The sequence below is a fragment of the Diabrotica undecimpunctata genome, chromosome 1 (genome assembly GCF_040954645.1).
Source record: "Diabrotica undecimpunctata isolate CICGRU chromosome 1, icDiaUnde3, whole genome shotgun sequence".
NCBI classification, from domain to species: Eukaryota; Metazoa; Arthropoda; class Insecta; order Coleoptera; family Chrysomelidae; genus Diabrotica; species Diabrotica undecimpunctata.
The window spans coordinates 199121234-199136810 of NC_092803.1; the positions used below are offsets into that span (position 1 = coordinate 199121234).

Here is a 15577-nt window from a genome sequence, read left to right on the forward strand (position 1 = left end):
ATTGCCTGCTTTCTTTCTTATGTTAATATATTTCGTTAATTCTATTCTCCAATTTCCATATCTTCTGTCATAATTCATATTCTTCTATATCCTCCATTGTATCTCTTATTTTTCTATATATTTTCTCAAATATAGATTGTATCAGAATTATGTCGTTACTTAATTGATTCATTATTCTCTTTTCATTTTTACTGGTATTTGGTATAAAAACCAGTTGGCGTCCAAATCTATCTTCTTTATATATATATTTCAGTATCTACCTTTCCTATTTTCTTAATAATCATCATTTTTATCTTTTACTCAAATTTCTAAAGAATGAATTTTATTTTCATCTCTATTTCTATTACTTTGGAACGAGAGGTGCCATCTTTATTCTCTGTTTAGTTTAATGCTAGTGACAAAGACTCCTTTTTGTTGACATTTCCCCCTTCCCGTTCGATACAAAAGTCAATATAATGGCTTTTATTTCTAAAAATGTCGATTTTCTTCATGACTTCTGTAAAAGTATAATAACCAATTGTTGTGTCGTCTCCTGAATTAGGAGTCAACCTCCGGGATACATTTCTCAGGTGCGGGTCAAATTATATTAACATCCAGAAGACCAACCGGCCTGAGAATGGCACTATCATTCCGATAGGAGAGTTGACTCCAGGGCAAGAAAATCCACAACTAACAACATGGCTTGCTAACAACCATAGCAGAAAAGACCAGGATAAAACCTAGGATTTGGTGACAAGCATTTTTCCTTACTATAATGTAACACTGTAGCAAGAAGTTGAATAATTTTTATTTAAATTCAATATAATATTTAAACATGTATTTTTCTGCCCTTTTTGTTTAATATTTTAATAAACATGTGTTAATTTAACTCTGTATTGTTTCTTCTTTTTACTTGTTTGCGTGTGTTGCTCCAGAGTAGGCCATATTCACGTCCTGAGTGAGCTAGCCAGGGAGTGTTTCGTATAATGTCTAATGTAGCAATTTTGCAATTGATACATTAGGGGTTATGACGTTAAAAATTGGTCCCAACGGGAAACGATTTGTCGCTCCAACGTTGTTAGTGATGTTAGTCAGGTTGTAGCAGCAAACTAAGGGTGGCGGTTACAAGTTGACAACAGCAGCTCAACGTTGGGATGTTACAAATTGAGCCTCGAAGGGTTACAAGTATCGCAAATTATCGTTCCAGAGTTTATCCATCTTATTTAAGTGTGAAGCTGGGATCAAAATGAATCGGTTTACAATTGGCAGAGAAATAAAAAATACATAATAGAAACAGACAAAATATAGAGACGGAAACCAACACAACGTGAAATACCCTTTTTCTCCTAAATATTTATGGTTTATGATCGCTGAGATAGGGCAAAACTGTCTATTTATGTCATTTGTCAATTTATCAACACGGTTCAAAAGACGGTCGGAAGCTGATGCACCGCATGTACTTATCCCTTCAACACCTGCGATGCGGCTATAGTCTGGCCAATATTAAATAAAATTATAAATCAGAAATCACGCGCTGTAAGTTGTCAAATGTAGCCGAAATCACATGCTCATCATGAATTCTAGGAAATTTTGAATTGGATCATTGGCGGCGTGTAATAAAATATGTTTCCATGCGGTAACTTTACATTATAACAGTAGAATAATATATTGCTTATAAGAATAAAAATAATACGTTTGATCTAATAAAATGCGTTAGGCTTTTACGGCCATCGTCTAACTTGTTAAACTGTTTGTTTGGGATGTTAGGGCGTTGTCTTCTGAGATTAGTTCTCGATGTTGCGCCAACACTAGGGGTTGGCATCTTCTGGAGATGTTACTGCTTCGCTTGTAAGCTGAAACTGACGCCGCGTTGTACTGCGGAGGCCATATTTATATTTTTTACTCGCCTCCCCTCTACTGGTTTCGGCGTGAGTGGGCGTGTCGTCTTTTGTAGTAGCTTTTCATTCTTCGTGTTTTGCGGGAAGGGTTTTTGTGGATTTTAATATTGGTATCCATGTTTTTTTGGGAAAAAAACACACAAACACAAGGATAAACGAACGTAAAGGCCATTGTCGTTTAGGACATATCGACAAATCTGCCGTTGCCGAACATGCTTTGGGAAGCGGAGAACATCGGATACTGTTTGAAGAAACGCAGATGCTGGATAAAACATCACAGTACTACCCACGGTTGTATCGGGACTGACACGCTTCATGGTAAAACTTATAGGGACAGCTTAATTATACGATAACTTAAGAGATCATGCGTATGACTCATTTCATTATTTTTTAATGGAGTGTAGGGACAGGTATGATCAGTGTCATGGTAATTTTACTATGGAGTGGTTTACCGAATTTGCGTTGGAATTTTTATCATTCTATAAATTAACCAACTTACTAAAATGTTTATCGCCAACACTGGTGGCGCACAACAGACTAACCTAAACTAAACCCTGTCCGGCCACATTTTGAAGTAGATCGAGTGAATTTATCAAAAAGTGAATATTTATTAATTTCGCAGTAGCAAGTTATTCCAACTGTGTTCTCTTTTCTTTTCACTAATATCTATTTACCATTTCTTTTCACCGACGTGAACCGGCGAAGAGCTCATCTCCACGCTCCGTGAGATTCCTGCTTAGAAAGTGTAATGTGCATTTTCATGTAAAATATTTCACACACTTTCACAAAAAGTAAACCTGTATTTGGTCATCCTTACTGCCACATGTTCGTTTACGTACCAATATAATTTTGATATGTTTATGGCATTGATCAAATGCTAATGGAACATAATTATTAATGTAAATTGTATTATTAAGCAAACAGCAACTTTATATATTATAAATGTAAACTAAAACTGATCCTAATAAACAAAAAATCATTTTCCTTATTTCCTTACACCAGTAAAATCAAAATTTTCAGTGAAAAAAATTTGTTTTGCAAAAAAAATGTAAACTCTTTCTAATGCTTTAAGCATTAGTTAAAAACAACTAAAGTTAAAATGCCACAACCAATTAAATCCTTGAAATTAAATGGGTAAAGTTATAAAATCAGAGAGAAGTTAAACCGTTCTAAATGACAAATATCATTGGGCTTATAAAGTTTGATATAAAAATTTCAATTTTGTTAAGGATCGTTTGTAGCACTGATAAACAACTCTTTGGTTTGAGGTTAGATTTGGAAATGACGAAGGGGGGTCAGTAGTGTGCGCTGGACGGTTCCCCTAACCAAGAATCGGGACTAGGTGGAAAATCTGGGTACCCCCGAGGACTGCTGTCGTTGCTGATGTCCGTGTCGGGACCCGCAGGAATGTTGTGAGCTAATGGCATACCAGAATGAGCACCTTGACCTATAAAAATAAAATAATTCATCAAATTGGATACTTAATAATTTTTTTAATTTTTATGTTTTGATTTCAGTAATTATTTTAGTTTGTAAGCGCAACATTCTATTATAATTGCCAAGTGAATGGCAAAAAATTTAATTTTTTTATATTTTCAATAGATGGCGCTAGGGAAAATAGCGCGTTTTTAACAATTTAATTTTAGATAAAAGTAAATTTACATTATATAAAGAAAATGATGTTGTGTATGAGTACGAGAAAGAATTCGATGCCATACGCCGTTAAACAATGTTAAAAGCATTGACAGAATGCCGAATAGACCATCGTTCTTCTTCTTCTTCTTCTGGTTCCTATCCGTTTCGGATGTTGGAAATCATATTGGCAATCATGACCTTGCTCGCTGCGGCTCGAAACAGCTCCGTTGAGGTTTTCTTAAACCATGTTCTTAAATTCCGCAGCCATGATATTCTCCTTCTACCGGGTCCTCGCTTACCTTTGACTTGCTGTCCATGATATTCTCAGCATTCTTCTATAAAGCCACATCTCAAATGCTTCAAGTTTTTTAATAGTGGTGTCTGTAAGCGTCCATGCCTCCGCCCCGTACAACAACACAGAGAAAACATAGCATCTCAAATGTCTCATTTTTGTATCCAGGGATATGTTGTGACTTTTGAAGATGGCGCTCATTTTGTTAAAGACCGTTCTTGCCTTTCCTATGCGGCACTTTATTTCCTGTACATTGCTCCACTGTTCGTTTATAATAGTTCCCAGGTAGCAATACTGTTTTACTCGCTCTATCTGCGTCCCATTAATGTATAGATGAGCCCCATTTATATTCTCCTTGCTGACAATCATTTGTTTGGTTTTGTGGGTATTATCGTTACAGACCATCGTTACACTAACATAATCAAATATATCTACCAAAATGCCAAAGCCAACGTAAGACTATCTGAACAAGAAACAAATTATTTCTGTATACAGAGAAGAGTATAGCAAGGAGATACCGTCTCTCCGACTCTCCTAAGCTATTCACGACGCTTTTAGAACATACTTGTAAGAAGGCACATCTGAACGAGCATGGTATCAACATAAATGGAGAGAAGCTCCAGTCATTTGAGATTTGCAGATGACATCGTCCTTATAGCTGATCGTATGGATGATGCAATAATAAGGTTTGAAAAATTGTATCTCGCTTCCTTGGAGGTCGGACTAAAGATTAATATGACCAAGGCGCAAATAATAACTAATCTGATGCTGAATTGAAATATTGCTGTTGACGGAAAGAATATTGTGCAGACTGCATCGGATAAGTACTTAGGACATGAAATTCGGCTGGGCAGAGATAACCAGACATGTGAGCTCCCACGTTGCATAGAATTAGCCTGGGCAGCGTTTGGTAAATTAAAATATGTATTTAAATCAGACACTCATATGCCTCAAAAGGAAAATCGTTGACCAATGTGTTATGCCTCTACTCACTTATGGAGCAGAAATATTAACACTCACAAAAAAGGTAGTGAATAAGATTAGCGTGACTTAAAGTGCTATAGAGCGTCAGATGTTGGGTGTCTCTCTCATAGACCGAGTCCCAAACGAAGAAATACGTCGTAGAACAAGAACAACAGACGCCATCAAAAAAATTGCGTCGCTGAAATGGAATTGGGCAGGAAACGTCGCCAGACTATCAGACAACTGATGGAAAAAACGTATTGTCGAGTGGAGACCAACACAAGAAGCAATACGGAGCAGAGGATGCCTACCAACTAGATGAACTGATGGAACTAACAGAGACAGATGGAAATAGCTGAGCTAGACCTATGTCCAGTAGTGGACGCATATAGGTTACTGATGATGAGTATGAGGGAGTAACAACTAGTGTTGGGACAGGTGTGGAGAAACTGTCATAAATTTCATATTAAACTAGGCAGTATGTATAGTTCTCGGTATTTTTATTCCATCGAAAACCAAAAACTCTCTTTAATTTTTAGTTAAGCTGTTATGGTAGGTTTTTCTGAGTTAGTAAACAGTTTAAGGACTTAATACGGAAAACTGTCTAAATGACAACGAAAAAATACAATGGTTTAAAAATTCTATTCGGAAATTAAAGAGACCATAGTTCGAAACCACTTTTCGTTGATGGTAATCTGAGTGTATCGTCTTACCTGAAAATATTAGAAAATAACATTTACCCTATGATCATGGACATATTAGAACACGACGATAACCTGTTAGAGGATCAGTTAATGTTCAGGTTCATGAGTTTTTGAATGAGCGTTTTGTCACACGGTGGATTGATTGGAGAATTACAATAAAACGGTCACCTAGATCTACTGGTTTCAACCCCTTAGATTTTTTGCTCTTGGTCATATTAAATCAACTGTTTACGCCACTTAACCCGAAAATACACAAGACGAAAAGATTTATCGCCCAATACAAGAGAATAACTCCTGAGGTCTTTAGAGACGTAAGATCTAGATTTAAATCAAGATTGTATCATCGTATGAAAGTTAGTGGAGATCATTTCAAGCAGTACTTCATTGATTTAAACCTGACTGGGCTTTTATTTATTCTTAAACTTTTTTAAATTTTAAAACAAGATTTCATCATCATTCAATCTTCGCTTATCCACTGCTGGACATAGATCTCCCTCATAATTTTCCATCTATTTCGATCTTGTGCCTCTTGCATCCAATTCCTATGACAACGTTTTAGATCGTTAGTCCAACGTGTTAGTGGACGACCTCTGCTTCGGTAGGCATCATCACTTGGTCTTCATTCCAGTATCCGCTTTGTCCATCTATTATCTGTCATTCGAGCCACGTGACCTGCCCAGTTCCATTTCAGTGTTGCTACTCTCTCTACTGCATCAGCCACTCCTGTTCTTTGTCGTAGTTGGCGATTTGGGATCTTGTCTCGTAGTGAAACGCCCAACATAGCACGCTCCATCGCCCTTTGACACACACGGATCTTTTGAACTGTTGTCCTTGTCATGGTCAACGTTTCCGCACCGTAAGTTAACACTGGCAAAACTAACTGATTAAACGTTTTTCTTTTAAGGCATATTGGTATATCAGACGATTTGAAAATATGGTTCAGCTTGCCGAAGGCTGCCCAAGTCAGTCTTATACGACGGAGAAGCTCAACGGTTTGGTTATCTTTTCCTATGCGAATCTCATGACCTAGGTATTTATAGGCCATTACCTGGTCTATGGATCTTGTTTCTACGCATATATCTTCGCTGACTACAAGATTTGTCATCATCTGGGTTTTAGATATATTTATTTTCAATCCCCCTTCTAGCGAGGAAAGGTAGAGCTGATTTAAAAGTTCTTTGGCCTCATCTATCCTATCAGCTATAAGTACAATATCATCTGAAAACCTTAGATGGCTAAGCTTTTCTCCGTTTATGTTTATGCCCTTGTCGGTCAGTTTTGCCCTTTTACATATATATTCCAAAAGCGTAGTGAACAGTTTCGGCGATATGGTGTCCCCCTTGCGTACTCCACGTTGTATCGGGAATTTCTGGGTTTGACGATCACCCACTCTAACACTAGCTGTTGCGTTTTGGTATATATGTTTAATTATATTTATATACCGATAGTCAATTCGGCATTCTGTCAAGGCTTCCAACATTTTTTGTTGATTTACGGTGTCGAATGCCTTTTCATAGTCGACAAATATTAAAGCTAGTGGTTTATTATATTCAGTGCATTTTTCTATAAGATTTTTTATTACCAGTAGGTGATCGTTTGTTCCATAGCCTTTTCTAAAACCCGCCTGTTCTATGGGCTGATAAAATTCCAATTTATTTTCTAGTCGTTTCGTAATTATTTTTGTAAATAGTTTATAAATATGTGAAAGTAGACTTATGGGCCTGTAATTCCTGAGGTCGGTAGCATCCCCTTTTTTATGAAGTATAATAATTTCTGCGTTATACCACTGGGTTGGTGTTATTGCTTCCTGCAAACATCTAGTGAATAGTTTGGCAAGGACCTGCCATAATCTTTTTCCAGCCACCTTCAAGGCATCTGCCACTATTTCATCGCCTCCGGGGGACTTATTGTTTTTCATTTCTTGCACTGACCTTCGAACTTCATTGGGTGTTACGTCCGGTAAAATTTCAGATCCCTGATTGATTATCTTTGGTAATGATCCACTCCGGTTACATTGCTGTTCTTTGTATAGTTGTCTATAAAAACTCTCGATCGTATTCATAATTTGAATTCTATTCTCAATGATTTGCCCCTGTTCATTTCTTAATTTGTGGACGTTTTTTCTTCCAATGGACATGCTCTGTCTGAGTACTTTCAAGCTTTTGTTTTCTTCTATTAATCTAGTTATTTCCATCGTACTGTATCGTATGAGATCTTTTCTAACTTCCTTTTTAATTTTCTTATTTAAAATTCTTAGTTCATTTTGGTTTTCATCCTGATTTTCCCTAAGTTTTCTTCTTTTCTCTAGAAGATGTTTTGTGTTGTGGCTTAATTTTTTGTTATTATTTTCAGGACGAGGACTGTATTTCTTTTCAGCTTCTTTCAATATTTGAGTAATATTATTGTTCATTTCATTGATGCTGATATTCTCTAAGTCGTGTGTATCCAAACTAGTCTTAATATTTTCTTCGTAAAGTGATATATCTTCTGGGAAGAGCCACCTTCCACTTTTCTTTTTGAGGATCATTTTTGTTCTTTCAACTTCAGTGTTAAAAGTGGTTTTTGTTCTAACTAGTCTATGGTCGCTCCCTGTTGAAAATTTATTCAATACTGTTACATCCTGAACAATATCTTTCCGATTTGATATTATGAAATCAATCTCATTTTTTGTTCTTTGGTTCGGACTCTTTCATGTCCACTTACGTTGGGGTTTCTTTCTGAAGAATGAGTTCATCACAAAGAGATTTTCCTGATGTAAGAAGTCAAGAAGCCTGTTACCTCTCTCATTTCTCTCACCAAATCCAAAGTTTCCCATAGCAGATTCTGCATCATCTTGTTTGAATCCCAATTTGGCGAAACAAGATTTATCTTGAATTTAAAAAAAAATCCAAGACCGGAAATGCTCATCCTTATGGGAGATTTTAACGCCAAGCTGGAGATAAGACACAGTACATCAGAGCACATAGACTAGGAGTCAGAAACGAGAGCGGAGACCTTCTAGAAAAATTCGCAGAAGACTCAGAACTATTTCTCAAGTTGATTTCAGTTTCTTCCTTAGATGTCTGAATACCTTAGTACATATATTCATCCACCTACTCGAATTCTACAACTGATCCATCCTCCACCTCCAATTTAAAGGAGCCCCTGGTGGTTCTTCCTTTTTTGCTCGAGATTTCCATGTACTCGGATTTATTAATATTAACTTTCAGTTTCATTTTAGAGCTTTACTGAATCTGTCCTTTTGCTATACTTGCTAGTTCTTTTCCATTTCTTGCAATGAGCACCACATCATCATCGTATGCTAAGCATTGGTACCCTTGTTATAAAATAGTGCCTGACCTATTTATCTCACTAACCCTTACAATTTTTTCTAGAACTATATTAAATAGCAAGGTAGACAACGGGTCTCCTTGGCGAACACCTTTTTTCACTTCGAATTCTTCGGAGACTGTACTGTTGCATTTTACAGGACAAATGGTTTGTCTTATTGTCAGTTTTATCAATCTTACTATTTTTTTCTGGCATTTGTAATGCTTTTAGCGTTTCTATTAATTTGTTTCTGTCTATTGTATCGTAGGAGGCTTTGTAATCAATGAAAAGTACTTGTGCTGAAATGTTGTATTCGTAGAAATTAATCAGGATTTGTTTTAGCATAAAAATTTGATTGGTCGTTGATCTTCCCTTGCGAAATCCTCCGTGGTACTTTTTGTGTATAGGAATTATAATGAACTTGTTCCATTCTTGAGGCATTTCTTCGGCATCCCACACTTCTAGTATTAGCTCACTAAGTTGGTTCTTAAAGCCTCTCCTTCATATTTTAAGTTCTCCGCCACAATGACTCACAACGTGTACTCACAGGTCATATTCAGAAAAGCCTTATGGGAAAGAAAAGAGGGAATAAGAATTGGTGGAGAAATCATAAACACCATGAGATTTGCAGATGACACGGTAATTATGGCTGAGAGTATAGAAGATCTACAAACTTTACTAGATGCAATAAATAGTGAATGCATTCAAATGGGACTTGACATCAACACAGATAAGACCAAATTTATGATAGTATCAAGGAGTCCAATAAATAATGAACAACTAACCCTTGGTGGACAGCAAATAGACAGAGTGACCAAATATAAATATCTGGGAGCTTACATCAACACAGAATTAAATCCAGACCAAGAGATCCGGGTACGAATAGAAATGGCAAGGGCAGCGTTCTTAAAATTCAAGCAATTGTTCTGTGACAAAAATCTAAATACTGCGCTGAGACTGAGGTTTGTTGAATGTTACGTCTGGTCGCAACTATTGTACGGGGTAGAAACATGGACACTAAAAGCGCAAATAGTTAAGAAGATTGAAGCCTTTGAACTTTGGATATACCGGAGAATGTTGAGAATTCCATGGACTGCCAGGGTCACCAATGAGGAAGTGCTGAGAAGGATCGGTAGAGACAAAAAATTGTTGAGAACGATAAAAGTACGCAAGACTGCATACCTTGGACACATACTGAGAAATAATAAATATAGTCTTCTGCAGGTCATCATGCAGGGTAGAGTCGATGGCAAAAAGGGAATAGGTAGAAAGAGGAAGTAATGGCTGCGAAATATTCGAGACTGGACAAACATGACTGTAGACAAATTATTCCACGTTGCAAAAGACAGAGAAGCTTTTAAAAATGTGGTCGCCAACCTCCGTTAATGGGGACGGCATAGGAAGAAGAAGAAGCCACAATGACGCTTTCCTCTGGGCTTTTTGATTTTTCATATCTTTTATTATCTCTTCAATTTCTTCTTTTGTGGGCTTTGGTATTTCTTTTATTACTATTTGAGGTTGAGGAACATTATAATTTTCTTCAGTAGTTACTTCTTCATTTAGCATCTCTTAGAAATATTCTTTCCACTTTTCACATATTTGGTCTTCGTCCACTATCAGCTTTCCATGCTACCTTTAACATTCATCGTTTTTCCCTGATACCCAGTTTTAATGTGTTTTACCTATTTGTAAAAATTTTTTTTTCCTTTTTCTTGTAATTTTCTTCAATACGCTTTATTTTATCATCCATATACTTTCTTTTCCGCGCCCTTAGGATTTTCTTTACTTTTTTTTCGTTGTTCGGCATACCTTTCGAGGTCGTCTTGTTTTTGCGATCACAAACATTTTCGCCAATCGCAAACCAAAAGGATAAAGAATTTTTAAAGAGTTTAAATTCATTTGGAATTCCATCACATCATTTCTATCTCAAGGGTGGAACGATTATTTTGCTGCTGAGAAACTTGTATATGTAACAATTGTGAAGCGGGTTTGAGATGATGTAACGGAATATCATTAATGGTTAGGATTTTCAGAGTTCAATATGATTCAAGCCATGATTTGATAAGTCAAATTTCTGTCAGGGCAGATTTCGCTATGACAATCAATAAGATAAAAAAAATAGAACAATCTTAAGGTCAGACATTGTCGCACGTAGGGTTTTACTTGCTAAACCCGGTTACAGCTGCAAGTCGCCTTCACGCGAGATTGTTGTAGAGCAGATGCTCACGTCAAACTTGTCAATGGATTATATTAAAGAAACTTGATTGAAAGAAGCACGCGACTTTTCTCGAGTAATCTTTCTTACAAAGAAGCTTTTTAAACAGCTACATAATTTTTAATTTAATACTGTTTTCCGTAGTGTGAAAAAATTTTTTTGATAACATATATGTCAAATATAGTACTTATCAAATGTTTATATTTACCTAAACTAGCATAAACTGAGAGTTGATCTGGATATGAGGAGAAGTGATCATGGCCGTGCGGTGACGCATGCCCAGGTAAATATGGCGGAGAAGTGGCTCCATGGAGAAACGACGGCCTTCCGATTCCACTGTGTGGTGATGATCCATCTTGATCCATTCCCATATTTACTACAGTTCCATAACTATCGTCACTTAAATCTGAAAAATAAGTAAAGCATTTTTGTTAAAAGTCAATTTTAAAATGATTTTTGTACGAATTTTATTTAACCTATATTTAATCCTTAATTCTTTTATCTGGGACGGTCCTGATAAGTAAACAGTTCGATCGAACAGACGATCAGCGAACCCCCAAAAAGTGCTTTAGTTTTCTGGATGCATCATGTTGCAATAAAAGCCACGGTCAAGAAGAAAATTGGAATAATTCTCAATTAAAAAACTATTTTTCAAAGTTTGAATTTTTTGAAAATAATATAATAATATAATATTGCTTTTTAAGTATTAAATATAATATAATTTTTTTAATTGTTTTGTTTTAATATTAATTTATTATTGTAACAATATTGTGGAGCAGCAATGACAGAACAATTAACAACATTAATTAATAAAATTATAAAACACAATAAAATATCGGAAGAATGGAGAACGAGCGAACTAATTCTACTATTCAAAAAAGGAGATAAAAAACAAAATTGAAATACTTAATACTTACCATGATGACTAAAACTATCCAAGTCAACTTTCATTTCATCTTTGTCTAATAATTTATCGTGTCTAGGTGATGATCCTCCTTTCATAGATCTAAAGTATTGACTCCATCTCGTTCTTCCAGCGTCCTTTTTTAGCCTTTTTTCTTTCGCCCTCCTAAAATAGATGTATTAGTTAAGTATATAGTGAAAACGATAATGAATAAAACCTTCAGAACAATTTCTCATATAAAAATTGCAATTGGTGATATACCTGGTGTTGAATCGTCAAGCGGGCCACAGGAAACTTAATGGAAAATTCTAAATTATTCAATTCCTGCTTTCCTTATTATTTTACATTAAAAGCCATGAGAAACTAGTTGTAGAGGACTGAAATCTGTATTAAAAACAAATGTTACAATTGTTCTACGATTTAAACACAATGCAAAACTTTCTATTTGAATATCTTACGCTAAATAAAGATCTGGCAAAACTAGACAAACCTAGAAGAAAATCAGACTCATATATACCAATATCCCTAATAAATGTCATATGTAAAATTGTGTTTTAAATGTGTAAAATTGTAAACTGTTTTGTTGCATTCTTTTATTTATGAATCACGCCAAGCTATCGAAAACGAAACATTAGTACTGAAGGATAATAAAATTTTACTATAAACAATAATTATTAAAATTTTATTTATATGACATGATTAGACAACCACTTATATAGAAATGAATCACCAGTTAGAAGAAGGAAATCAAAAAAATAGATTTTCGGGAAATCAATAAAAACTGTTTATTCCCTCTATTCAACTTTTTCTTGTTTAATAATGGCATCTATTATTAAGTACAGCTTGATACGGTTAATTGGGATTGAAAAAAAAACTTCCATTGATTTTTGTTATCTAGAATATCGATAAAGAAAATATTGGATTTATTTCTTTCTTAGAACTTATAATTTTTAGTTATGATTTGAGACACAAAATTGTATGAAAAAACTTTAAAGTAATTTATAAAAACAAAGAAACAACTTAACAAACACATAGAAATAAACAAACAAGAACAAAAATATCCGATTAAATGGCAATTACCGCTACAAGCGACAAATTACTGCTAGTGGAGCCACAAACGCGCTACAAATTACTGCTAAAAAATAGGTCCGGATCTATTCGAACGCGACACGACCTTGACGACGCGTCTTGGTCTCGAAACGAAGCGACAATCTACAGCGCGTGAAGCCACTCAGTATCACTGCTGTTGTTTTCATTTATCAAGCTACATTTTACTGCAACTGCTAGCGACAATCTGTCGCTCGTGGAGCCGTAGCCTTAGTCGTAGATTCAACAGTTTAGAATTTCGCATCAATTTTCGTATGGCCCATTTGTCGATTTACCACCTGGTATATGTGTATAGTGTATAAAGTATGCTACAATATGAGCTAATATCTGGCAATAGAAAATCTAAAATGAGCGATAAGTCTAGCGGTACAGACATATGACAACGTTGGGCACTAACTAATAATAGTAAAAATTAAATCAATCCAATAGCAGTCTGATGTTGAAACATTAACTTTCATTCTGCGTTCGTTGCCTGAAATACATATGTTTAATAGATCTTTGGGGCATTTCGCATTTTAAGGCACTCTAACCTAACCAAATATATTTCCTCAAGGCACCGCGTCACAGTGTTGCCGTATTTATTTTAGTAAAATATGTATATGAATGTTACAAATATAAAGTTACTTTTACGAAATAATAATTTGTGTTATGAGAAGCTACAAATTTTAAATAAGTATAAAACTTGCCATATTTTTTTTTGTAAAATGTATACGAAAGTTTAAAATATAAGTTACTTTTACGAAATTATAATTTGTGTTATGAGAAGCTACAAGTTTTAAATAAGTATAAAACAAATATTATATACGGTAATTTAATTAATACTATTAATTTTTTATATCATTGTAATCAATTTTATTGTATATGCATTTGATTATCTTTAATTTAACTAAAATCTATGAATTTTTATATAATTTCAATGCATTTCCTATTAATTTTTATATGCATTTCTTTAATATTATGTGAGAGTATGAAAAAACTGGAGACTTGGCAACTCTGACACCATTTAAGAGTATGTTAAATGTCATATAAAAGCTTGGCTAGGTTAGAGTGCCTTAAAATGCGAAATGCCCGATCTTTGTGTCTAGTATTTTCAAAACTTTCAGATCTAGCTTTTTTGCCTTTATCTATGTAGACGATTAGACTGTGTTAGTTTCTTTATCCATTATCTTTTCTGTTAAATTTAATATATTTTTCTAGCATTTTCCGGTGTCTTATTTTATGGTTTACTTTTTTATTCATTTTAGATACATGACACGATCTTTTTTGTTTTTTTGTTCCTGTATCAACTAACTAACTGCTGATTCCTTTGTTTATTATCTTGTTTTCAGCACCCTCTGTCATAATATTTCAGCCTTGTTCTTTCGTTTTTTCAACATTTTGTTCAACACTTGTACCTACTTAAACTGCATGTACCTACTTATATTCATCTTTTCCTTTTATTATTATCTGTAATCTTCTAGTAATTTCGTCTATTGTTGCTAGGTATTTAGTTTTGCTCTTTGTGATCTATTTCGCAAACATTTAAAACTTTTTCCTCTTTTGCCTACTTTGCATTTATTGTCGTTGTAAATCGTTTTAATAAGTAATAACAAAGAGTTTTTATCTTTGTGTTTCATATTTTTTCTAAGATATTATCTAGAACAACCCCTCCTATTAGGGTGTATTAATCTTAAACTAGCTATTTCCTTAGTGTAAGGTATTAACTGACTAAAACATATTTGTTGCTGAAGTTTTTTAAGCATAAAACAAAAACATGTTAATAATAATACAATAATAAAAGGCAATGGCAATAATACAAAACAGATTTAATTATGTACTAAAATATTTATTTTTTTATGTTGGTAATATTAAATATACATACTGTTGGTAAAAAATTTGATGTTATGAATAGATGATGTCCTTTTGGTGCGAGACCTTAGAAAAATATATAAGCCCCAACATTAAGAGTTTTTATTATTTATTGTAGATATTTATATTGCGTATTAACAAATTTCCAGCTAGTCCTTAAGAATATGGAGACATTAATTAGTTTGTAGAATCTATATAAAAAGTTATAGGTACGAGGACAACAAAGTTATTGTTATTACATTGACTATTTCACTAGACTATTTTAACTGATAAACCGTCATAGAAATGCCACGTTTCCTACTGACCAAACTCCTTCCTGACCATGATTTTTCAGCCAAAAAATTATGACAGATCCGTCACGAAGGTGTCTGGTAATTCTATTGTTGTCAGTTTGACAAGCGTCATCGAGGCGTAATCTATTTTGGACAGATATAATGAATTCAGAAGAAAAATCAAGTCAATCAGGTAAAGAAATCAAAAAATTGGTTTTGGAAAATGTCCTATTGAACACGCAGAGGTCCAGGAGCTCTATTTGGACCCAATTTTAAGAGTTCCTACGGGTGAGAAATTTTACGCTTGAAACATGTACTACCATAATGGAACTAGCAAAAATTCTCGAGGAGTATGCCTTTAACATGAAAAAAGGCAATGGAGAAGACTATAAAGAGTCGTCTGTAAAGCCAATGTGGAATACTACAACAAAAATTGTACAAGAAAAATATT

The 15577-nt window shown here is 34.6% G+C and overlaps 1 protein-coding gene across 2 annotated transcripts in view; it reads right to left on the minus strand.

Moving 5' to 3' along the window:
• Nucleotides 1–866: 866 nt before the first annotated feature.
• Nucleotides 867–15577, minus strand: part of Lim3 (Lim3 homeobox protein) — a 213845-nt gene continuing 199134 nt past the window's right edge. For both annotated transcript variants that reach the window (XM_072520972.1, XM_072520975.1), the window contains 3 exons: nt 11913–12064; nt 11204–11401; nt 867–3324 (listed from right to left, as the gene is read on the minus strand). In XM_072520972.1, the coding sequence (XP_072377073.1) occupies nt 3173–3324; nt 11204–11401; nt 11913–12064 (502 nt within the window). In that variant the 3' untranslated portion in view covers nt 867–3172. The remainder of the gene's footprint in view (nt 3325–11203; nt 11402–11912; nt 12065–15577) is intronic.